Source organism: Patella vulgata, chromosome 1 (assembly GCF_932274485.2).
Source record: "Patella vulgata chromosome 1, xgPatVulg1.2, whole genome shotgun sequence".
Taxonomy (NCBI): domain Eukaryota; kingdom Metazoa; phylum Mollusca; class Gastropoda; family Patellidae; genus Patella; species Patella vulgata.
In genome coordinates this window covers 40,972,879-40,999,385 of record NC_065879.2, presented here as the reverse complement: position 1 = coordinate 40,999,385, position 26,507 = coordinate 40,972,879, and the positions used below count along the sequence as shown (strand labels likewise).

Sequence of the window (26,507 nt, the reverse complement as noted above, 5' to 3'; positions counted from 1 at the left end):
AGGTTATGGAAATAACCAAGGTTACACTAACACCAACAACAAGGGAAATGAACAGAAGGGGGGTCGTGGATTTGGAAATACCAGACAAGATAAAGGATTTGGAAACAAGAGGGGAGGTGGTGGGGGCACTGGTGGGGGAAGCAGCGGGGGAGGGGGTAGTGGTTATGGAGGCGGGGGTAGTGGTTATGGAGGCGGGGGTAGCGGTTATGGAGGTGGGGGCAGTGGTTATGGAGGAGGAGGCAGTGGTTATGGAGGAGGAGGAGGCAGAGGTGGTGGAATGAGAGGAGGAGATAGGAATGATAGAAGTGGCAGTGGAGACAGAAATAGAATGGGTGGGGGGAGGGATGGGGGAGGAGGAGGTAGAATGGGAGGAAGATTTAGTGACCAGGGGGGGAGAATGGGAGGAGGAAGAGATAGAGATCAAGGTTAGTAAATATGGCCTTTTTTATTACTAAGTTGATAAAAACTCAATTCTTTATTCTATTATTATAAGTTGAATCCTGAAATGGTTTAATGACCTATGCACAAATAAGTTTGTTCATATTTTCTCATCAATGGCATTTTGTCATCGAAATTTTATGTACATGTATGTAGATACACCAAGTGTTAAAAATACAATTTTGTTTCTTTAAATCAAGATATATTTGTAAACCAATTCAAAATCATATACAATTATCACATTTGATAAGTAGGATGTGAATTTAATCCAACATGCAGTATAATGGAATTGTTTTATTTTCATACAGCAAAAAGGAAGGACCCATTTCAAGGTTAGTACATGTATTTGATTGCTATTTTGTTTTCATGATTTCTTATATACATGTAGGGGGATCACGGTGGCTCAGTAGGTAAGGCACTGGCTCGCTAGCCCGGAGGTCGGGTGTTCGATCCCTGCATTGGCCGAGAAAGTTCATCCCGATTTTCCGGCGTGGTTCTCACTTGTCAGTGATGCAGGACGGAGGGGCTGACAAGGACAGCTGTCTAGTCGTTCGGATGGGACGAAAAACCGAGGTCCCGTGTACTCATTGGCGTGCACATAAAAGATCCCTTGACAGTTGGAATTCGATATAAGAGTAGGCCATAGTGCCGCTGTCCTGGCAAAATTTTCCTCATAGTACACTGTATGGCGTATGCCCGTCTTCATTAGCCCACTTCGGAGCAAAACAGTAGGACGTTAAACCCCATTTCATTTCATTTATATACATGTATTGCGACAAGATCTACTTTCTACATGCAAATATTGAATATGCTTCTGTAACTTGCCATGCAGTTAACTCTTGTTAACACTTCACAAACTACAATTATCATCCAATCTTTTAAAAACTACATTAGTGAGAAGTAGGAATGCTCTGATGGCAAATATTATCCGATATTGTTAGAACTTATATGCACTTTTATACGACCACATTGAACTATGGTCGTGTATGTTGTCACCGTCCTGTCCATTGTCCACAATTGCTTGTGGGCGCACTGAATACTTATGTTGTCACTTGCATACAAAAATTGCTTATCGTCATGAGCAGAAACACCTGTTTATTCCTACAATTTTCGATAATTACTGCCATTTGATGTTTAAAATTTGTGCACATTCTAGCGGTTAAAGTGATCTGATTGATACACAGTTTATGCAAAGAGTTTGCATTCATGCGATGAAGGAGCTTTTCAAAAGTCTGGTGGAAACTTATGGCTAAATTTATCATCTAATTGACATGGAATTTATGCATGGTGCTTTATGTTTTTGGCATATAATTACTGTCAAGAGTTATTGTCCTTGCTTAGATGACTTGGCTGCTGTGTGTGTATGTTTGTTTTCTGTCAACTTATCTTTTCAAAGCCGACTAGCTACATGATTTTAAACCAATACAAATTTTATACAAAAGCTATGTCATTAGTAATTTACAATTATTATGAATTATTTCTGTCTTTGATAATCCTGTGTACAGGCAAAATTTCCCACAGACACACAGTATGGCATATTTCCATTTTAATTAGCCCATTTGGTTCAGTTCCTTACATTTGTATTTGAAAAAATATTTTTATGGTTGCAATATTCCACTTAAAAACCAGTAGCTGAATAGGTAATAAAGATGTTATTATACATTATGGGAGATTAGATAAAGAGCTGGCAGTTCTCACTATAATAGTTAAAAACTAGATAATGTAAAGGCAATTTGCTGAAAATTTCAGTCAAATTGATCCACTCTGAACCAAGAATTTAGTGATTGAATTTTCGTCCTAGCCTCGATCATAATTACTAAAAGTAAAATCGGTACAATCAAAAACATAGTCTCGATTATCCATTTCATGATTTAATCATGAATGAAAGTTGAGCAGCAAATTGGATCCTAATCCAATTGGTAAATATCGCAGCGCTGACATCGAGAGTCGATTATGGTCTAGATTATAAGTTAATGTCTAATTAAAAATTTAGGTAACTTTTCAGGCCTAAATAAAGACCTGAAATAGGCAGATTTAGCTCTTGCACAATGTATGTTTAAATATAATGTATGGTCTAGAATTTTAAAATTAGACAAAAATTTAATTCATTATTCTGAGATGTTGGAGTCAGTTAGATAAATAACTTTCTCATGGATTTATTAAAATAAGCCTAATAGTAATACAATACATGTGTTTGAGCCAAGTGTACTATTATCTTTTCTTCAGGAGCTCCAGATCTTGGTAGACCATATAATCCGAAGAGAATTAAATTAGATAAAGATATGTCCAGGATGGGAAATATGATAGAATCGTCATCATCAGCCATCAATTCTTTACGACGTGGTTGGGTTGATATGGACACCAAGGAGCTCAATAAAAAGGTGGAATTTCTCATCAACCAACAGGTAAAAATCAAAATTTTAAACTTCATAATTTATATAGATCAGTAATGATTTTTGTTTTATGTAAATTAAAGTTGGCTGAGTGATGTGTTAAAATACATTATGTACATGTATGGTAGGGTCTTACATTGTTTTGGTGTTAAAACTCATATTTCTGCTAAGGCAGATATCTTGAATATTATTAAATTTCAATTCATATAGAAAAACTATCTAATAATGTGTCTAACCTCTTTAATTTAATTCCCCAAAAAATAATATATAAAATCCAATGAAATCTACACTCTTCGAAGATACAGATTTTCTGAAGATATTAATTCAGACTACCGGTAACATGTTAGTATTTATTTTTTTTTGTCTATTTACGTTATGCTGTATTTTATTTACTATTAGATGATGTTGATAGATAAACAAAGTCAAATGGCAGAATCTTTAGAGAGAAGAGAAATAGACATGCATGGTGAAATGGAACTCTTATTGAAAGAGAGAGCTGACATGATGCGACATTTAGATGGTTAGTAGGAAAATGCTTCTGTTTTCTGATTGAGCTTGATAAAAACATTTATTTCATGTGGACTCCTGTTTAAGGAGTTGCTAGATTTTTATACGGCCACATTTTCATGTGGACACTCTACAGGTCACAATTTTTATTTGATTTTTACAAAACTTAATATATAGGTCTATCTCCCAAAGATCTTGGTATCTTTCGATATTGGCATAAATTGGACCATAACTTCATGGATTATGGCCCCGGATTGTATGAAAAATCACGTTTTTAGCTTGTGGACACACTGCAGGTCAAAATTTTCAGCTGATTTTGATGAGACTTGAAATGCATGTTTATAACCAATAGATCTTGGATCCTTTCGATATTCGTGCATATGGGATGGTAACTTCCTGAATTATGGCCAATGATTGTACAAAAAATCACGTTTTAGCGTGTGGTTCCTCTAGAGATAACAATTTTTATCCGATTGAAAAAAAAACCATTTGAATATATCATCTAGAGATAACAATTTTTATCCGATTGAAAAAAAACATTTGAATATATCAACGTCACACCTTAAAGGCTCAATACCACTCTTGTTGTAACTGAATAATATGTCCCAATCTTTATTCTGGTCAACAAATTGTACTATTTTACAATATTCCAATTAATTGATGATACAAATTTCTCATCTTGACACATCTAATTTAAAAAATTGGAAAAATTCAACTAAATGATTTGAAAAGCCTGAAGTAAAGCTTTTCAAATGTGACTTGGATTTAACACATCTAGTACTTAGAATAAGGCTATTTTTTATTTTCTGGAGCTGTCAAGCCAGCAAGAGTGTTAATGCCCCTTTAATAGTGGCCGAGTTTGAATTTCGTGAAAATGGGACCAAAACTGCTGTACAAATGGCAGCCCCTTGTACACAAATAATGTAAATATATCAAGGTTGTGCACCCTCTAGAAGTCACAATTTTGATACGATTTTGATGAAACTTGAAATATATCTGTATAACCCTTGATTGTATGAAAAATCTCCTTTTGTTTAGCTTGTTTTCTGTCCATCTCTTGCAAAATGTGGGCGTATCTGCTTGGCAGCCACTGGTTAATGTCTAGGATTAGGCAACACAAATAAAATAAGTTGTTTCTCGGGCACCGCCCGCACGCAAAATTGGTTGCGCAAGCGGCCTATTTATTAGTCTTGATGAAAAAAAAAAAATATGTAACGCCCGCCCGAACATCGGTAAGCAAGTCATAAAAAAAATATGCCGCATGTATCTACATGCCCCATACGTGAATATCCATTCAAATGTATTAAACTGATTCAGATGTAAACGCTCATTTACGGGTCTTTTTTATTGATATCGAAAGAACCTCCATTTTTATACGTCCACATTCATAATGTGAACGTATTATGCCGTCGCCCCTGTCTGTGTGTGTGTGTGTGTGTGTATGTATGTATGTGTGTGTGTGTGTGTGTGTGTGTGTGTGTGTCTGTGGTTCGCCTACAGGGCGCAATTCTTCATGGATTTTCTTCAAACTTGGTATACTTATTCCTTATACCCCAAGGAAGATCCCTATTGTTTTTGGTGCATGCCCGACCCCCCGGGGCAGAGCCACGCCCATTTCTAGTATTTGTTTGTTTGTCGTCTACAGGCCACATTTCTTAACTAATAATCTTGAAACTTTGCATACACATTCTTTGTACCCTAAGGAACATCCCTATCGTTTGGGGTGCATGCCCAACCCCCAGGGGCAGAGCCACGCCCATTTTCTTTTCGTGTGTCTTTGTGTCGCCTACAGGGCGCAATTCTTACTGGATTTTCTTCAAACTTGGTATACTTATTCCTTATACCCCAAGGAAGATCCCTATTGTTTTTGGTGCATGCCCGACCCCCAGGGGCAGAGCCACGCCCATTTCTAGTATTTGTTTGTTTGTCGTCTACAGGCCACATTTCTTAACTTATAATCTTGCATACACATTCTTTGTACCCTAAGGAACATCCCTATCGTTTGGGGTACATGCCCAACCCCCAGGGGCAGAGCCACGCCCATTTCCCATTTTCTTTTCGTGTGTCTTTGTGTCGCCTACAGGGCGCAATTCTTACTGGATTTTCTTCAAACTTGGTATACTTATTCCTTATACCCCAAGGAAGATCCCTATTGTTTTTGGTGCATGCCCGACCCCCAGGGGCAGAGCCACGCCCATTTCTAGTATTTGTTTGTTTGTCGTCTACAGGCCACATTTCTTAACTTATAATCTTGCATACACATTCTTTGTACCCTAAGGAACATCCCTATCGTTTGGGGTACATGCCCAACCCCCAGGGGCAGAGCCACACTTTATATACTTATTCTTTGTACCCTAAGGAACATTCCTATCATTTGGAACATCCTTATCATTTGGAGTAGGCCCTACATGCCCAACCCCCAGGGGCAGAGCCATGCCAATTTTCTTTTTGTGTGTCGCCTACAGGCCACAATTCTAAATCGATCATCTTGAAACTTAAAATACATATTCCTTATACCCTGAGGTTGGTCCCTTTTCTTTTGGGTGCATGCCCGATTTTGGGGAGATAACTCCATTTAACAATGTCAAACTCCATTTAACAATGTCAAACTGACGTGATATGCTTTAAATAGTTGTCACCCATGTAACATTCGGGTTTTTGTGAGTGGTTTCTGAGAGCCTTTGTTCAACTTATTTTTCAGAACGCTTTGTAAGTGTTAGAAGTATTTATACCGGTTATTTGTTGACGTTTCAAACCACCGTTTTCTCCCCCTTTCCTCCCACTGCTAAAGACCTTTTGGTACTGCAATGACAATGTCTCTCTCTCTCTCTCTCTCTCTCTCTCACACTAAATAAATTATAAATTCATGTAACTGCAAGTACATGTGCGTTTTCAGGATGTACATTTTTAAAAAGTCTTATGTTTGGGTGTCATTCGTTATTATAATTTAGTACCAAATTTATTATTAATAATTTGTCTTTTAAGAATATTAAGTACTTTTGTCAGATTGGGATTTAATTTCAGACTTCGGTTTCACTTGGTTCGGAGGAGATAACTCCGTCTAACAATGTCAAACTGGCGTGATATGCTTTAAAGAGTTGTCTCCCATGTAAAATTCGGCGTGATATGCTTTAAAGAGTTGTCTCCCATGTAAAATTCGGGTTTTTGTGAGTGTTTTCTGATAGCCTTTGTTAAACTTATTTTTATTAATATTTTGTCTGTAAAAAATCTACAGGTTACAATTATTAATATATTTTTATCAAATTAGCATTATCCACCATAGGTTGTAACTATTTATATTGTTCCATATCCCACCCCCAGGGGCAGAGCCACACCCAATTTTTGTGTTTATCGTCTGCAGGCTGCAATTTTGAATGGATCATCCTGGAACTTTGCTATTTATTTCTTATACCGTAAAGACAGCAATTATTTATATTGGAGCATGCCCCGACCCCCCAGGAATGTGGACGTATATTGCAGCGGTACCGATGCTCTTGTTGTATCACGTGATTTTAATTACCTCCCCTTGTGAACTAGAATTTGAATCGTGTTAAACACCGAAAGTCATTGACAACAATGCAATGTATTTCAATCATTCGATCTTAATCGGCTCATTATTGCCGGCTTCAGTCGGTCCATGTTTAAAAAAATCCTACTTATAAAACAATGAATCGTAGAACAGGTTAATTATTATAACTTGTGGCTACGAATACGATACGATGATAGTCACCATACCTTAGTCAGAATCTGGGTCATTAGCACATTTAACGGTAGTTTTGATAATCCGGAAAATAATAATTGGATTACACATTTGATGGTTTTACTGACGAGTTGTTAGTTAAATTTAAATAGTCATTCGATATAAACCCCAGATAGAACACCGAATATCCTGAGAAACACACCGAATAACCTGAGAAACAGTCATATCCCGATGACACGTGACATTGGTTGGAATTAGGTCAATCATTATAAACCAGCGATACTAGATTTAGATCGAAGTGTCGTTTACCGTGATGATGATGATACACATGCTGACAGAGGCTTACTCTTTAAAATATTGTCGTTATTATGGACGGCTATTAATAGTCGTACGGAATTTTATTTTAAACCAATTTCAATTATGGTTGTCACTATTACCATTAGTAAGCTACATTACGTGAATTAAATATGGAAAATTATTTTCCTTTCAGTCAGTGTTCAGTGTTTGAGTAGACTTGATTTTTGGGTTTATGTTCTAAGTATGTATAATATATAACTGAAAGCAAAACCGTAGACAAGTAATGACTTTCTTATTAAAAAAAAAAAAAAAAAAAATATACAAGGCCGCCCTCCCGCCCTAACAATTTTCAACAATAGGCAAATTTTATTTTGCACCATCCTCTAGCCAGAAATGAGATAAAAAAAAAAATAAACCGCCCTCCCCCCCTACAGTTTCAGCTGTCAGTTGCCCGAGAAACAAGACATTTATTTTGTGTAGCCTTAGATTGTAATACAGTAGAATCTGTACAAGCAGCCACTCTTTTTCAGCGACATTTGCTTGTAAGTTGCCACAATAAATTTCCCTTCAGACAAATTCTTTGATTTCATCTCTTTATTGAACACTCACTCCTTTAACACGGCCATTATTTGCATTTTAGTTATAAATTTATCAAAACATTCCTATTCATCGGCCATTATTTATATACACGTCCTGTTGTCGTAGCGCAGTTTAGGTAAAAAGATTAGCTAAAATAACAATAAACCAGTGATTGTCTATTAATTAAAGATATATTAAGGGAGATTAGATAAAGAGCTGGCAGTTCTCACTATTATACCAATTATAGTTAAATATTAGATAATGTAGAGAGAATTTTCTGAGATTTTAGCGATTGAATTTTGGGTCTAGCCTCTCATCAGTAATAAAGTCGGTACAATAAAGAAACATAGTTTCGATTATCAAGTTTTTATACTACCACATTGAAATGTGGTCGCATATTGTCGTCGCCCCATCCATCCGCCGTTCTAGCATCCACAATTGACTTTAAATTTATACACAGTGTTTAAGGTTATGAGACAATGAAGCCTATTGATTTTCAGCGATTTCGGGTAATTATTGCCCTTGATCACATCAAGAAATCTTGTGGAAACTCTAAAGGCTAAAGTTAATATCCGATTGAGATAAATTTATACGCAGTGTTTGAGGTCATGAGAAGAAGAATCCTATTGATTTTCAATAATTTCCAAACAATTACTATGGAAGTTATGGCCCTTGATCACTTTGAGAAATCTTGTGAAGATCTTGAGGCTAAAGTTATCGTCCGATTGACTTTAGATTGATACAGAGATTAAGGTCTTTGGTAACTTGAACAGTTAAATCCATGATATTAAATGTTTCGTATACTAAACGTTAGCATAGTGCAGAACTTTATATAAACCAAACAAATTCTAATGATTTTCTGATAATTACTTTGAGTTGTTACTCTTAATCAGATTTTAGTGTATTATAAATGTTTCATTACCGAAAAAAGTAAAAATATGTGACAATTCTTGTTGACTGCCCGGACGATTTAGCTTCTGTGGGCGTATGTTTCGTTGTCTGGTAACCTATCATTGATTTAATTATCCTATCATTGAGCAGATAGGATTCTAATCCAGAAAATTGTGGTCTGGATAAGTTAATTAATGTCTAATTAATAATTTAGATAACATTTCAGGCCTAAAGAAAGACGTGCAATTGGCAGATTTAGCTCTTGCATAATGTATGTTTAATCTTTTTTTTTTTTTTTTTTTTTAACTTAAACGACAAAACTTGATCACGGTTTTCACACGTAAAAAAACAATATTTAATACAGGTGAATTGACTATGTATCCGTCAAAGCCCAGTTTTGGAACTATTTTCCATTACCGTTATGTTGCTATCAGAGATTTAAAGATGAATTATGAGAGATTAGATAAAGAGTTGACAGTTCTCGCTATAATGGTTAAAACATAGATAACGTAAATAGAATATGTTGAAAATTTAAGTCAAATTGCTCCACTCTAAACTGAGATATTTGCTTTTGAATTCTAAGCTTAGCCTCGATCATCATTACTTAAGTCAGTACGATAAAATCATAGTCTTGATTATCCATTTTTGGATTTAATCATCAGTGAGCTTGAGCAGCGGATCAGATTCAAATCCAGTGAAAATCTGACACATAATAATATGACATCGAGAGTTGATTATGGTTTGGATAAGTTAATTAAAATAGTTTATATAACATTTCATATGGGCTTCTGATATCCAATATTTAAGACAAAATAAACATTGTACCATTGGTACACGAATCGTGTACCATAATGCGTTTCAGTGCCATTTGTAACAAGGGGCCTAAGAACGAGGCTGGAATAACCAGATGCTAGAGATTGTCATTAGGTTGAGACTGCTGGCGTATTTCGCCGAACATAACTGATTTGAAATTATAGTAAAAACAGAAACTTTAATATACATTCATATTACATTATTATATGCGTTGCGACCCATTTGTGTCAATTTCTAGGTCTCAAATATTAGGGATTACCGAGTTTCAGTTACGGCCAAAATTACTGATGGGAGTATCAATGTTTGCTTGGATGCATCAAAGCTTTTTTTTTTTCTTGAAATCAGCTGTAACAAACACTGAGATTTTATTAACAGGTCACTCCTGTTAAGCAGGTGTCTGCTTAATACAGATTCTACTGTATATTGACATTCATCCCTTCAACAAAAGGACACACATTAAAAAATTGATAAGTGATAAACCTTTAGTCTAATATGATGAATGCAAAGCTGTTAAAGATGCATTATGTAAGATTTAGATAAAGAGCTGGTTGTTCCAAAATAGATAATTCAAAATTAATATACTAAAAATTTCATTAAAATTACTTTGTTTTGAGCGACGTTATAGCAACATTACTGGATAATCAAACTCTGACTTGCCTCTCCGTTTTTAAATTAAATTATTGAATGGCAGTCATATTTCAATCCGTTTACATCTAATGTTCTAGTGAGTTGATTATTGTCTTGTCATGTGAATAAATGTCTGAATAATAATTTATATAACATTGAAGCCAAAATATAAACCTGCAATAGGCCGATTTAGCTCTTCATTATGCATCTTTAACCCTTAACCGGTCGACGTCATTTTGACACGAAATTAAATACTCAAATGTGGCTTATAAAAAAGGTTCTTGCTGTGGTCGACTTTCGACCGTGACCACTTAGCTGTATAATGTTGTGGTGACTATAGTCGACAATGACCGGTTAAGGGTTAAGTATAAACTCACCTATCATCACAGGAACCTGTGAAAACTATAATAAAGTTGTATGGTAAAATGTTTGATTGTACACAAGTCTTGGATGGGTATGGTGAAACGGGGCCCTTGGTAGCACTCTTGAGCCAAAGTAATTTTTGAAGGAGTATACATGCATTACCTTTATAACTGTCAAAGTCAAAACTAGCCAGAAGAAATATTTTTTGACATAATTTACACTTCTTCAAAGCGGTTATTTATGATTGTTTGTTTTACAGAGACCATGAGATTTGGAGGAGGAGGAGGAGGAAGAGGTTTTGAGGATAATTTTGGTCCACCATTACCAGGTCCAATGGGTCAAATGGGACCACCAGGACCAAGATGGAGCAGAGACAATAGAGACAACTCGTGGATCAGTCCTGAAGAATCAGTCATGAGATTTACGGAGTACCTGTTATTCTTTCAGCCTAAATCAAACAATGCTCAGACACTTGTTAGAGCAGTTGTTAGCTCACGTTTGAACATTAAAGTAGAAATGAGATATAAAGAAATAGAGCGTGACGGAGAAAAGGTCTTCAGGGGTCATCTTTTATTGGGCTATTTTGTATTGCAACATGCTTACAAGAAAACTCTAGATGAGCTTAGGAGCTATCTTTTTGATCGTTCTGTGTACACTTTGATGACTAAAACGCTTGGTTATATTGCTGTTAACAGTAACAGAGTTATGGAAGCAAAGAAGAATGAAGATCGTATGATTAGGGGCGATGAGATGTGTGAAGTAAATGGAAGCGATGCTGTCAAGATTTGGAGTAGTAAACCAGATCGTGAACGTCATAGAACAGATTCGACATCAAAAGATAAAGATGATGAAAAGTCTGAAGCAGATTCCGCGAAAGATGTTAAGAAAGAAGAACCTGAAAGTGAAGATGTCAAGGAAATAAAACAGGAAGATGCAGAAATGAAAGATGGTGAGAAAGAAACAGAAACTAAAATGGATATCAAACAAGAAGACAACGAGGAGAGTAAAGAGGAGAGTAAGGAAGGTGATGATTCAAAGAATCTTGATGAATCAGTGGATGGAAGTAAAGATGGAGACAAAGGTAGTAGGGACAGAGATTCTCGAGATAGACGGGACAGACGAGACAGAGATAGGGGGGACAGACGAGATAGATCGCGGGACAGAGATCGTCATGGTCGTCAACGAAAACCACGCTCTGAATACAAGTTTTTCAGTCCTCGACTACGGGAGAGATTAGAGATGATGAGAGATGAACTACCAGTTGGACCTCATATTCGATCCATACATGATATGAGTTACGCAGCTAAATGTAATAATGTAGGTATTACACTCACCGTGTATAAAAGAAGACCTGATGATCATCTATTGGAGACCTATGATGCAGAATTGTACGCCGATGAAATATTTTTGGGTAGGGGCCATGGTAGAGATGTCAGAGAGGCGCACAAGTATGCGTTTATTCACAGTCGAGATGATATCCTTGGTGCTCCTATGAATGAGCTACTCTCAACCCGCAAACGCTTAATTGAACTAAATTTAAATGACCCTTTGCTTCTTGATATTCAGTATCGTGGACCTTTTCATGATGTAGGTAACAACATGAGTAATTTAAAGATGGCACGGGAATGGCCATTAGAAAAGGAATCAGATATCGCTGATATTATTATATTAGAAGATCAGGAGGATAGAAAGAAGAATTATTATAAAACTCTAGAAATTAGTGCTACACAGAATGGTATGATGTTGGAATGGGTACGATCTGGTCGAGATGACACTATGCCTCATAGGTAGGTTGATTTTCTTATTAAAGCAGGATTTAACACTTAATTTGAGATGTTTTGTCAATCTGGTAAAGAAATACATGGGATCGATAGTATACAGGTACATCTATAACTGGCATATAAGTAAACATGTAGCTGGATTCATTTGATCATGAACATTATTATGGTTTGTCCAACAAGTAATTTGGATATAGTATTTTATTTTTGTCTGCTATACCCAGTATTTCACACTAGACATTAAGATATTTTGTCCTTTCTGCTATCAGCTGTACAATTACAGATTTCTGGAATTTGGACATGTACATGTAGTCACATATTGTGTTTAAATATAAGAACTATTTAAGACAGTATGCACCAATCTTATTTTAGTGTAAGTTGTACTCTTCCGTATTAACAATTACGATTGTTTGTACAGTTATTTTATAGTCAATACTTTTTCTGTATTTGTATACTGTCTGTTTATGAATTTGATATTATAGTTTGACTTTTGACTTACCATTTTTAACAAGTAAATCTTATTATAAACGTCTATGTTGTACAGCTTTCACTAAAGTAATAGTGGTGTATGCGTCCCAACAGATGCCTTCATACCAATACTAATACATGTACTGTCGAGATTTTGAAGAGCACTGCATTTAAAGTCCTTATTGGATTAATAAGTAGACTACATTTTCTTCTCTCTTCTGTCTTAGTTACTTCTGTTTATAATGCTTCAGTATTTAAGCCAATGTAGCTTAAATGTAAGCCTCTTAACCAATTTATTTGTCAGTATGTGAACATGCTTTAGATGAACTAACTTCCAAAGAATAGTCCTAGTTATATACATGTACCAAGAAGAGCTTCTACATGTATCTGAAGAGATAAACTACAGATGTTATGGTGCCATAACTTAAAATATTTATAATTTTAATTGTCCTGTCCGTGAACAAACCATGTGCAATGCACTTTAACCTGTGAGGGAAAATTAAAATTGAAATCAACAATTTCCAGAATGGTCAGAAATAATGAATGAGAGACATAATTTCTAAAGATAGAGGAGCCAAAGAACAGTCTTAAACAAGCATCGGTCTGGGCAAAGTCGAGCAACAAAGAAACTGCCATTATCTAGAATTTTATTTATTTATTTTTAGTTTAATGAGAAATAAAGTGTTAAGATATAAAAATTAAAATTTTCGCTTTTTTAGGTATCCAGAAATCTTCCAGGAACAGGGAAAACAGGTTTCAAATCTCCATGAGTCACCATTTTTCGTAAGACAAGATTAATCCGACAGGTTAAATACCTCATAAATTAAGTCTTAATAATTTATAAAAGAAGGCTAGCAGGACATGATTCGATGTTTAAAAAAGATGGATGGTCAACTTTTCTGTCAAACAGATACAAAGTTGTCTCAAATTATTGGAGGAGGGGAGCTGGGGAATTATTATCATTTCACTGGATCGGATGCACATAAATTAAAATTAATACACAGTAGTTATTCCTTGCTAGCCTGCAAATTTTCCTACATTTGAATATTTATTATAAACCAAATTTGCAAATTGATTCTGGTGTTACAAGCGCACAAAATTCTGAAAAGCAAAAATGGCACGTGCCAGCATCTCCGATGGATGTGTGTTTACCACATTGGTGTGGTGTGTATAATTCTTATCAAAAAATAGCCACGGATATGAGATCAATTTAGTAATATGTATGTTATGGATTGGTACAATCCCCTAGTTACAGAATGCATACACACATGTGTATTTAATAAAAACAATGTCTGAATATGACTGGAGGACAAGGTGATTTGATTACATGTTGATGGGACTCAACCCTGTTTTCAACAAATGCTCTTTCTATCTCTCATTATGTACATGTTTATCTATTTGATCCTTTGCTGTAGGTAGTTGGTGACTTATAATAAGAACAATGTCATGCATTATGGTTTTATGTGATCATTAATTAATATCTGTTGATTGCATTGTTTTCCATGCTATGTTGATACAATGTATTTCATTAATGGTGAATATTATTGATAAACTTGCTGAATATCCTTGTTACTAAATATGCAGACAAACTGAACAGATTGATTATTAATGTTGTTTATAGAGTAGTCAATAAATCATGCAAAGTTCTACTAGTTGATGCTCATATTTAGGTAGTTTAACAAACATCTTGGGTAAGTATCAAGATCAGTTTGTCTGCATATTTCTAGAAATATTTTGCCATTGTAGCATTTATTTTCTGATTTCTAGCTACAATATGTGTTTTATATTTATATTCAGATGTCAGTTGTATTTGGAGAAAACAAAAATAGCAGATGTCAAGTCACCAAATAAACTCAAAGCTAAGAATATGGCTGCTTTTGAAGCTCTTCAACTGCTGAAGAAAACTCAAACCATAATAAGAGTAAGTTAGAATATTTATGGAATTTCTTGTGAACACTCTACAGACTGCATTTATCATCCAATCGTTTTAAAATTTATATATCTTGTTTGCATTAATCTATTTAATTTCAACAATTTCCACTAAATACTTCTGTTCTAGAGTTATGGCCCTTGTTTCACTGTGAAGAACCTTGTGAAGGCTTCAACGACAAAATTTCTCCCCCAATCTGTATTAAATTTATGCATTATTTGAATAAGTGAAACCAAGAAGCTTTTCGAAATTTAAAATAAACACAACAGTTCTATGGATAACAATTACTATATTTAATTAAAGCTACGTTTCAACAATGATTCTCTTGTCGTTATCAAGCACAATACTAACTGTTGTGTTTATTTTAATGTGTTCAATTACTAAATGCCATTCAAACAGTATTTTCGAATTTTCAACAATTTCCATGAATTACTTCTAGAGTTATGGCCCTTGTTTCATTTTGCATAACCTTGTAAACACTTAAATGACAAAAGTAATCAGTCGATCTGTATTAGATTTATATACATTCTTTCTCTATAAGCCTACAGACTGGGACAAATTAGTTTGTTAAATTTGAGTTAAGATTAAATTGCAGCATTAATGAAAATCAGTGATGCTTGAAAATGCTCTGGCCTCAATATCACACCCTGTTCAGTAACCATTGCTCAAAAAGTCTGTTTTTACTTCTAGTATTCAATAGATCCCAACAAGAAGCCTCTGTTTACCTTCAATGATTTGAAAGAACAAGCCAGATTAAGACATGAAGCAGATAAAGAAAAAAAAGCTGCGGAAGGTGGTGAAAATCCAGCAGAAGATGAGACAACCGAGGTGAAAGAAGAAGAAAGTGAAAACATGGGCGAGGAGAAGGAAGAAGCAACAGAAGAAGGAAATGATGAAGAAACTGGTGGAAAGACTGAAGATGCTAGTGAAAAAGGAGAAGATGATAAAGATGAGAATAAGGAAGATGGTGATGGAGACGAAAAATCTGGTAAAAGAAAAGAAACACGAGCGGAAAGAAAAACAAGACATTATAAAGAAAGACAGAAGGAAAGAGAAAAGGAAAGAGAAAGAGAAAAGCGACATGAATATCTGGATAAATATATGGACGAAATTATCGGGGAAGAAATTGATAAATATCTGGCTACAGATGATATGGAGGGTATTTTACTTGGTAAGTTTTTACTTCTCAAAGTTAAATTATTTAATACAGGGTTAGTTCAGTCTTGAAATATTCTCGCATTTCTCCATATGTCACAAACAGTAAAATAGTAATTCTACTGTCAGTATGGTTATTTTGAAATGGTTATTTATTTTTTGAAATTAAATCTTTATTACACATAATAATAACAGAAAGTTTTCAATATTAAATGTGAATTTAACATAGTTTACCCCGATTTGTACAACCTTGATAATCGATCAAAACGGCTAAATTTGCAATCAAAATTGCAGTACAAACCCCATAATAAGCTTATACTTCTCAATATAAAGTGGTTTGATAAAAATCCAACATAAAATCACTCTGTTTATTTTATATTGTAGGGTCAGACTTGCCACAAAATACAAAGAGAAAAGTGAGCAATATAGCTGTAGAAAAGGGTATGTTAGTGATGCCATGTGGATCTGATGATGTCATATTACTCAACAAAGAAACATACCTAGCTCCAAACATGATGAGAAGATTGCAGGAAGCTGGTAATCAAATAGGAAGATACCAGATCATTCAAGTAAGTTTAATTTTAATGTTATTGTAGATAAATGCAAATTTAGTCGGTTCTTCAAATAAGTAAAATATTGTTTGTGGAATCTATAGGGTAATCTTATCCTCTGACCAGAGAGAGAGAGAGATCCACGACACAAACTAGGTCATTTTGAGACTAACACATGGTTCAATTTTATTTCAATAATTTCAATGTCCACAAGGTTGGACAGGCGACCTGTGATTGAAATAACTTTCAAACTTAACCTGCCAGTCGGGCAGGTGACCCATAAAAGTTGCCTGCCCATCTAGAATGTTGCCTGCCCACATTTTGTAACATATTTTACAAAAAAACAAACTAGAATAATGCATCACTGTTTCAAACGTTATTTATTCAGCTAGGCTCTAACTAAGAAATAACATTTGTATCAGTCATACAATGCAGGAATGTTTGCTTGGGATATGCCTAGTGGCCCGTAACATGCTGTGCATATCCGACAAAACAGATTCTTTTTGTCGGTAATCAGCCACGGAAATTCGATCTGCCACTTAATCTGATACTTCCTTTTATTGTTTTCATATTCTTTATCCTTTTCCTCAATGTCTTTTTCAACTTGTCTTTCTTTTAACTTTGATAAAAAAAACTAAAAATCTTTAATTGTGACATTCTTATAAACTGAATACGTATTTACGACACCATTTTGTTTGATAACCTAAACGTGATTGTAACACTAGTTTTGATTGGTCTTTATTGGTCCATGTTACTAAGTATGGCCAATCACGGCACGGATAACTTAAATTTAGGCAGATACACTAGAGTAATTTCCTAATCTTCACAGACTGAAGATCTGTCACCGTTATAAATAGAAGAAAACATTGATAAACTCGCATCTCGCTTTTCATAAACTTCATTATCAAAACAAGACATGGCAAAGGCAAAGTAAGCTTCAGTGAGTGATAGATTAGAATGAGCGAGTTAGTAGATTACATCTGTCAATTTTATCAGCCTGACAACCGGACTGGTGGGGAAATTTTTCAGGCAGCCCGACGTGAAAATTATGGGCAGGCTGGCAGGCCTTATTTCGATCACTGCAGGCAACCCTACTCATTGTCACTACACAGACCTTGTGATACAGCGTGCTAACCATTCAGTCATCCAACCTCCCAAATTGATACCGTGTATCCTGTAATCCAGGTAGCAATTAATCTTGTGTATTTAGCACTAATTTCTTTCACAAATCCTTGTTTCAAAATTCGTAAAAAGCATTTAAAATCACCAAAATTCATCTAATTTGTACTTGTTTTCAGTTTAAAGCTGACCATTCAATTTTGATAGTGAGTGTCCAGTTTACACAAGTTTAATTTCTCGATCACTGTTAAAAAATAAACAACCCATTTGATTATTGATGTATATAATATAATTAATTTTTGAACAGTGATCAGGAAATTAAATACTTGTAAATTGGACACTCATTATCAAAATTAATCCGTCAGCTTTAAACTGTGAACGTATTATGCCGTCACACCTGTCTGTCCACAATTTGTTTGTTGACACTCTACAGGTCACAATTTTTATTCGATTTTAACGTAACTTGAAATATAGATCTATCTCCCAAAGATCTCAATTCCTTTTGATATTGGCATGTATCGGACCACACATGTAACTTCATGAATTGTGCCCCCTAATTGTACGAAAAATCGTGTTTTTAGCTTGTTGTCCCTCTAGAGGTCATAGTTATTATCCAATTTAAAAAAAAACGTTTGAATATATCGGCGTTACTTGGTCGAGTTTGAATTTCATTGAAATCGGACCAAAACTGTCATCCAAAATGGTCGCTTCTTGTATTTTGGTTCCTCTTAGAGGTCACAATTTATATCTGATTTAAAAAAACGTGTGAATATATCACCACTACACCCTTATGATAAGAGTTTGAATTTCGAGAAAATCAGACAAAAATTGACAGACAAAATGGCCGTCCGTTGTGCGCAAATAGTCATTGAAGTGTCAAAAGGGTGTATTTCGGGAAATTAGTTAAATACACTTTTTGGCATTTTTAAACTCTCCCTGTTAATATGCACATCTGTCTTAAGCTGTGTATCTCTACGCCAATTAGAACTGTTCTGGGTGTCATGTGTCCAAATGTTGTATCTTGATTTGTGGAAATTTTGAAATGCAAAAGGTTCTATTTCTTAATGTTTAGAAATTCTTAGACCCTTTTGACACTTCGACAATATGGTATATCAAGGGTCTGGACCCTCTACAGCCTACAATTTTGATCCAGTTTTGATGAAAGTTTAAATTTATCTTTATATCACAAAGATCTTGGTTCCTATTCATACTTGGGGTATATCAGACTGTCAGGATTATGGTCCCTGATAGTATGAAAAATCGCGTCATTACCTTGTGGATGCTAGTGAGATCACAACTACGACCTACTCTTAATTTGAATTTAAACTGCAAGGGTTCTTTTAAGAGCATATCATCTCATAATATTTCCATCATATTTGACAGTCCGGTTACCGGGGGGGGGGGGGCTGAATGGTTGGGACGTGTGCACTGCATCATAAGGTCTCTCATTGACTCAGTTGCCGTGGTTTCGATTCCCTGGTTGAACGTGACAAGGAGTAGAGGTCGCCTGACCAACCTAGTCAGGTCCTCCCACTGCTAAAGACCCCTACTCACAAGCAAATTATTGAAATAAAATTGGAACCATATGTTAGTCCTGAAATGACCTAGTTTGTGTCAAGTAGATGTTTAACCCATTTCCCTCTCTCTACTCGCTAAGCCAACCTGTCAATTTCCGACTACAGTACAATTCTTGAATGATCTATATTCTCCCACACAACTGCTTATTTAGCTTGTTTTCTGTCAACATTTACGCCACAATGACAGTTGACTTGGTATTTTGTAGAAATCAGACCAAAACTAACTGATAAAACGGCTGCTCCCCATGCGCATAGTGTAAAAGTATGTAATACTAATATTCTGTACCATCTAGAACTGACAATTTTTATCTGATTTCAGTGAAAATTAAAATATATATATCACAAAGATCTTGATTCCGTTTGATAATCATGCACATCCGAACGTAACTTCCTGGATTATGGCCCCTGATTGTTTGAAAAATCGCATTTTTAGCTTGTGGATTCTATAGAGGTCACAATTTTTTATCTGATTTTAAAAAACGTTCAAATATATCACCATTCCACCATAATGAAGATTGAATTTGTATTTCGGGAAAATCGAAATGTAACTGTCCGACAAAATGGCCTCTCTTTGTACGCAAATTGCGTAAAAGCATGTAATACAAATGTTGTGGACCCTCTAGAGGTCACAATTTTTATCTGATTTTGATGAAACTTAAAACTTATCTTTATATCCCAAACCTGTCAAACCCTTTGGATATTTGTGCATTTCAGACCATAATTTTCTGGATTATGGCCCCCGATTGTACTATAAATCTCTTGTTTTTAGCTTGTTCTCTATTCATCTCTTGCAAAATGTGGGTGTATCTTGCCTAGCAACAGCTGGTTACAAATTTTTAAACAAAAATTTGCTATTGAACGAATGTGAAAGAAATTAGTACTAGATACACAAGATTAAATGATACCTAGGTTACAGTGTATAGACCTTAAATGGTCTCGATGAAGAATCCTATTTATTTGAAACAAATTCTGGTAATTACCATAGTTTTTGCCATTGGTTAGTTCATATCTTCTGGGTGCTCTTGCTCTAGAGGCAAAAGTGGTCATCGATTTGACTTTAAGTTTATACAGTGTTATAGGTGATGAGATGAAAAAGCCTATATAGTACATACTGTATGATAAATCTTACCACCATAAATAACTAGAAGCCAATTCAATTTTAATTATTTAGACTGTTACTCTTGGTTAGTTTCTAGTGCCTTGTAAATGCCCTCATTACCTACAATTTCAAAAGTATTGTCCTGTGTTTGAATCCTGATGTGGACTAAGATTACCACTTGTCTACCAAAGCACCTGTCGGGCTGACAAAGTACCTATATGTTACCTATATGTAGTCTTTGGCATAGTATAGAAAACTATAGTAGCCTACATGTAAATAAAACCGCAACAGTTCCAATTTGTAAATAGTGGACAGAAATGCTGCTGTGAGGGCAAACAATAACCAAATATTAGTCTCTAAATGACTGAAGTGTTGTGTTGACAAGGTGTTGCTTTCCATTGATCTTCACAGTGTGAAATACTTTAATTTCATCAATTATATTTTTTAGCTGAAAGTTGAGGGCTCTGATAAACCTCTGGTATTAATTGAAGAAGAGGAAGATGATGGAGAAGAGATAGAACATGGTGACGACCATAAAGATGATAGTCATGGTCAAGATGATGCTACACCCAAGAAGGTTAAAAAGACGAAAGAAGGGGATGAAGAAGTTGAGAAAAATGGGAATGGGGAAGTGGAATCCATGGAAGTCGATAAATCTCAATGATGACAGATTGTTGGCAAATTATTGTCTTTATCTACATTTATAGTGAAAAAAAAAAATCCCATTATGTTCTTTTGATGTAGATAGATTTCATTGTCTTGTGCAAATTAAACTTTGAAATATTTCATAAAAATCATTTCAAATCATTCTCTAATTTTATCATTTTATATTCATCATTAAATACATAGATTATAATCAGCTTGATTTCATTTTATTTTCATATTGTGGGTTAGTTTAACATTGTGTACTGTTTGCTATTTTAAAAGATTTTGTTCATTTAGTTATTTTTTTGTGTCTGGTATTATAATAGAAAGATGGAGAACATGTCCTTTTTAGGTGTATCGTGCTATTACTACTATATTCCATCCACACTATATTCATATTATTAACTGTTTTAGAAAGATCGAGAGACATTCCTTGATGATTATGTAAATATTCAGTTGTAGTTTATGGTTTTTCACATATTTCATTGTTAGGGCTGCAGCTAATTACATTTTCTAATGGCAATTTTTAAAAAAATGGATACAATTATGGAAATTCACTAATGTTTATACAAATAGATATTTGGTTTATATTGTATGGTCTATATCAAGAGTTTTATTCATAGTTTATTGTACACATTTAAACGAAATTCTAATTCAGGTATGTATTTTCACTATTGCAGCCATATGATAACTAATGTATTGTTTGATTCGAGATAGACATCAGTATTATATTTCAGTAATCATTGTCTCAGTAAATAGTAGAATTGGTGATTTTTGTGATTTTAAATAACTTGATATATTTATGAAAGTGATGAAGATATTAAATTGTCTGTCTTCATGTACATGTTATATAAAACCCTTCATTTTACATACATCATCTTAAAACACCTATGTTTATTTGTTACCAATAAATATATGGAATTAAGCTTGTTTATTTCAATCTTGTTATATTGTTCAGTATGGACCCAGTTCATTCTGTATTTATAATGATTTAACCTATCCATTGATAATGTCCAGTTCTACCGAATATTGAAATACAGTTACAAGTTCAAATACCCAATGCAGATGGTTCATAATGAATGGGCTTCTTTAACAAGGGATCTGATAACAGTGTCAACAGACACCAAAGAGGGTGGGGAAATATACTCTTCCAAAAAAGAAACGCACAGCCCATTTTTCATCATTTTTGTATTTGAAGGGGATTGTTGTTTCCATAATTCTTACTTGTTTTAATGTCATTATGTATGGTAAAAAAGATGTTTTTGCTTGATTGCACCAAGACACACAAGTTTAACAACTTCGCAAGCTTTTCACATGACACTCAAATCTAAGGCCTTTAAAATCCTGGGGTTCTCAGTTTCAAAATCAGTTGCAGTCCATAAACGCCTACGTAAAACTGGATTACAAGCCAGATGTGCCATTAGAGCTGTTTTGAAATAGGCCTACACCGTCAAATCCGACTTCAATGGATTCAGACACACAGGGTATTGCCCCAGCAACGCTGAAGACGAGTTTGGTTCAGCGATGTGTCGCGGTTCCTGTTGCAACAAGGCGAATGGCACTTCTTTTTTTTTTTTAAGAGAATAGAAAGGCGAATAATATATACTGAGCGCCATGGAAAACGCATCACTTTTTTTTCCCAAATATTTTATTACTAGGTGGTTTTGTATTTATAATATTATGCAATACTATGAACTATTGTTTCACACAATGCTCCCAAACGCAAAAAATATCGGCCCGTGTGCACTAAAAAAAATTGCACGAGATGCACATGAAAAACCCAATATTCACGTGCAGCATTGTGTGTGAGCCCTTTAAAAGCATGTTTTCAACTTAATGTGCAGTACATGAACTGTGAAACGTCAATCTGTCGTAATCTGTTGTTGGACGTGTGAAGGAATCGAGCTAGAGATGCAGAGACTTACTGAAAATCAACGGAATGAAGCCATGGGAATGTCCAGGGCTGGCATGTCAGACACTTCAATTGTCATCAGTCCACTATTGTAAGGTTGGTGGAACGTGTTTGAGTTACTAGATCGACATGTGACCGTCAACGTCCTGGTCCACAACGCGTTACAACCCAGGCTCAAGACGGCTACATCCGGGTCACTCATCTGCGTGACAGATTCCGCCCAGCAACTCGAACAGGTGCAGCAGTCGTCGGAAGACAAGGACCAGTAAGTGCCAACACCGTAAGACGTATAAGAGAAGTAGGGCTCCGTGCACGATGACTTTATGTTGGAGCTATCCTCAGGGATCATCACCGTCAGCGGCATTTGATATGGGCTCAAGGACACCAGACATGGAGAAGAGTAGACTGGCAAAGTGTGCTCTTCAGTGATGAGAGTCGCTTTCATCTTTATCCGGACATGGCACAGATAGAACATGTCTGGGATGAGATTGGACGCCGTCTGTATCGGAGACCACAGATGCACACCATTGCTGCTTTAGAAGCTGCTCTTGTCCAAGAATGGAACAATTTGCCCCAGGCCTTCATTCAAACATTGGTTAATTCCATGCGACGTCTCTGCACAGCGTGCGGAAGAGCCCGTGGAGGACACACGCGCTACTGACATCTGTGTCGTACTTTTGGTTTTGACCCCTCTGACTTTGTACCGTTGATTACAGATTAAACATCCATAAGTGTACAAATGTGTTGTTATTGATAGTGTTCCCATTTGAATATTGTTCACATTAAGAAGCAAAATAAATAAGATATGTTTACAGGATCATTTTGTTATACGAAAAACTAAGTGATGCGTTTTCCATGACGCTCAGTATAGGTCTTTACAGGTGCATTCAGAATCTTTGCAAGTATATAATGTGTCCTCTGTTCAGATTATGCCTTGGCCATATATAATCCTTGAGTGACATTTAGCGATTGAACACATTAAAAAAACACAACACAGTTTATATGGAAATACAATCACTGGTTTATAAGTATAGCACGACGTTTCGACAAGTATTCTCTTATCGTTATCAAGCATACGTTTCGACAAGTATTCTCTTATCGTTATCAAGCACAAATGCTTGATAACGATAAGAGAATATTTGTCGAAACGTCGTTCTATACTTATAAACCAGTGATTGTATTTCCATATAAACTGTGTTGTGTTTTTTTTTTGGCCATATATAACTTCCTTATTTGCTGTCCTGAACACGTCAGCGATTTTGATTTTTTGAAACCAGAGGGAGTTGATCTGATGTTAACTGTTACGCCAGATGAAAATCTTTCTACATGTAGTATTTTACTTACCGGTATGTAAATTATTTCAATATTGAAAATAGAGATTTTGTTTTCATGGTCAAACAAACGAAAGCAGAAATAGTAAAAATGCAAAATTGAAGATTTATTAATCATAACAACACTTACATCAGATCAACACTTTATTTTGACCTAAATCAGAGGGAAACGGGCACTTGTCACCTACAAGTGTGGGATTGAAACCATGCCACTTGACAGACCATAATTTATGATCAGTTGAAGAAATAATTTGGTGACAAATGAATTGAACCTACAAACTGGTAATCATAAATAAGGGAAATTGATATGAAAGATGGCCATTAAATTGTTCTTTTCATGTCAAATCAATATTAGATGAGCATGAATGATTTTGGAAAATCCTGGATACAAATCTATATTCATTGTCAATCACCCAGTTAGTAGTACTTAGCACTAGTGAGTGGGGTGTCAATATTCTGTCAACTCTCACAAAACAGGCAAGTTAGTCTCACAAAACAGACGGAATTAAAACGTAGGCCTCCAGATTCGGTCCTATTTTTTATCCTCTCGTTCACAAGAATTTGCTCCCATCGATGAACTCAAATGCCATTGCCAGGAAATTTAGGACCAGTCCCAAAAGATTAAAATCTTAATTACATATCATCTATTATATTCATGGTTATAGTCAACCGCCCAGTTAGTAGTACCACTAGTGCGTGAGGCAACAGACTACAAATTTTCTGTTAACTCGCACAAAACAGGCAGATCTCAAAATTCTGTCCCAGTGACTCCCATTTCTGATCCTCTGGTTCACAAGAATTTGCTCCCAGCAATGACAGTCAAAAGCCAGGATATTGACTAAATTTCCCAATCTCAAGGGTTCATTTACGTGCATGCCAATATAACGGGACCTTGTTATATTTGTCAGATCAGACTGAATAAACACTTCCTCACTGAGACAACAATCTAGGGTTTACATGTAGTTTGAACCCGTATTTGTCATATTTGTGAATATTTACAATAGTTCATATAAAAAACAAAATTTATCATTCATGTTTTATTTGGCTTTTGAAGCAGGCAAATTACACTTATAATTTACAAAACAAATTTAACGATAACATGATGTTCTGATATTAAACATTATAAATAGATCTACATCATCTCTGTCTATCCAAATACCATACCAAATTTAGACTGTCTACAGTTAGTATAGCTCGGCTTGAGAACAGACACTAAACTAGTTGACCAACATTTTTAAGTCCTGAATCAACGATTTTAGTCGAAAACACGAAGTATACTTGGAGAATTTTGTTAAGGATTGATTATGCTTCCATTTAATAAGATAGGCTGCCAGGCAACAAAACATACGACCACAGCAGCTAAATTGTCCCGAGCGGTCGACAGGTGTTGTCGCATATTTATTCCTTTGGAAGTAAATTGGGGGCCTTTACAAGACAGTTCCATACAGATCAGAATATAATTTATGTAGTTTGAGGGTTCACAAGGTTCTACAAACTGAAACAAGGGCCTCAACTCTCTGGAAGTAGTCTACAGAAATTGTTTAAATTTGACCGGCTTTTTCGTTTTACTAATTTAAATAATGCATATGAATTTCATACAGATCGGATGGTCACTTTTGTCATTCAAACGTTCACAAGGTTCACAAAGTAAAACAAGAGCCATAACTCTAGAAATTATTAACAGAAATTGCTAAAATTCAATAGACCTCCATTTCACAAATTTAAAGGATGCATATAAATTTCATACATATTGGATGATAACTTTCATTAATCGAGCATTAACAAGGTTGAACAAAGTGAAACAAGGGCCATTACTCTAGAAGTAATTATTGTAAATTGCTGAAATTCAAAAGGCTTCATGGTTTCACTAATTTTAATAATGCATATAATTTTCACAAAGATCTGATGATAACTTTCGGCATTAGAGCGTTCACAAGGGTCAATAAAGTGAAACGGAGCCATAATTCTAGACATAATAAACCGAAATTGCTCAAATTCAATACAATTGTTCTTTTTACGAACTTAAATGACACATAAAAATTTCATACTGATCGGCAGATAACTTTAGAGGTTAGAGTGTTCACAAAGTGCAACAAAGTGAAACAAGGGCCATAACTCTAGAAGTAATGAACAGAAATTATTGAAATTAAAAAGGCTTCCTCATCTCGCTAATGTAAACCACATTTATAAATTTTAAAACAATCGGATAATAACTATTGGAGTCAGAGCGTTTACAAGAAATTGTGGACGACAGAAGGGGGCGACGGCAATATACGTCCACATTTCCATGTGGGCGTATAAAAATTGACAAATTTTATTTAGTCTTTGTGTGTA

The 26,507-nt window shown here is 35.2% G+C and overlaps 1 protein-coding gene across 4 annotated transcripts; it reads left to right on the top strand.

The window, feature by feature from the left end:
- The first annotated feature begins 301 nt into the window (after nucleotides 1-301).
- Nucleotides 302-21,855, top strand: LOC126808955 (myb-like protein X). 4 transcript variants are annotated; one of them, XR_007674854.2, is made up of 10 exons: nucleotides 302-425; nucleotides 747-770; nucleotides 2,665-2,843; nucleotides 3,231-3,351; nucleotides 10,868-12,395; nucleotides 13,574-13,660; nucleotides 14,652-14,775; nucleotides 15,475-15,955; nucleotides 16,324-16,508; nucleotides 20,734-21,855. XR_007674854.2 is itself a non-coding variant. In XM_050534034.2 (10 exons), the coding sequence occupies exons 7-10, from the start codon at nucleotides 14,722-14,724 to the stop codon at nucleotides 20,947-20,949; spliced, it is 936 nt and encodes a 311-aa protein (XP_050389991.1). In that variant the 5' UTR covers nucleotides 310-425; nucleotides 747-770; nucleotides 2,665-2,843; nucleotides 3,231-3,351; nucleotides 10,868-12,395; nucleotides 13,574-13,660; nucleotides 14,652-14,721; the 3' UTR covers nucleotides 20,950-21,855. The 4 variants fall into 4 exon arrangements, 3 of the variants coding, with proteins under 3 accessions (XP_050389991.1, XP_050389990.1, XP_050389994.1); XM_050534034.2 differs by having other exon boundaries at nucleotides 310-425; XM_050534033.2 differs by lacking the exon at nucleotides 13,574-13,660 and having other exon boundaries at nucleotides 310-425.
- The last annotated feature ends 4,652 nt before the right edge of the window (nucleotides 21,856-26,507 follow it).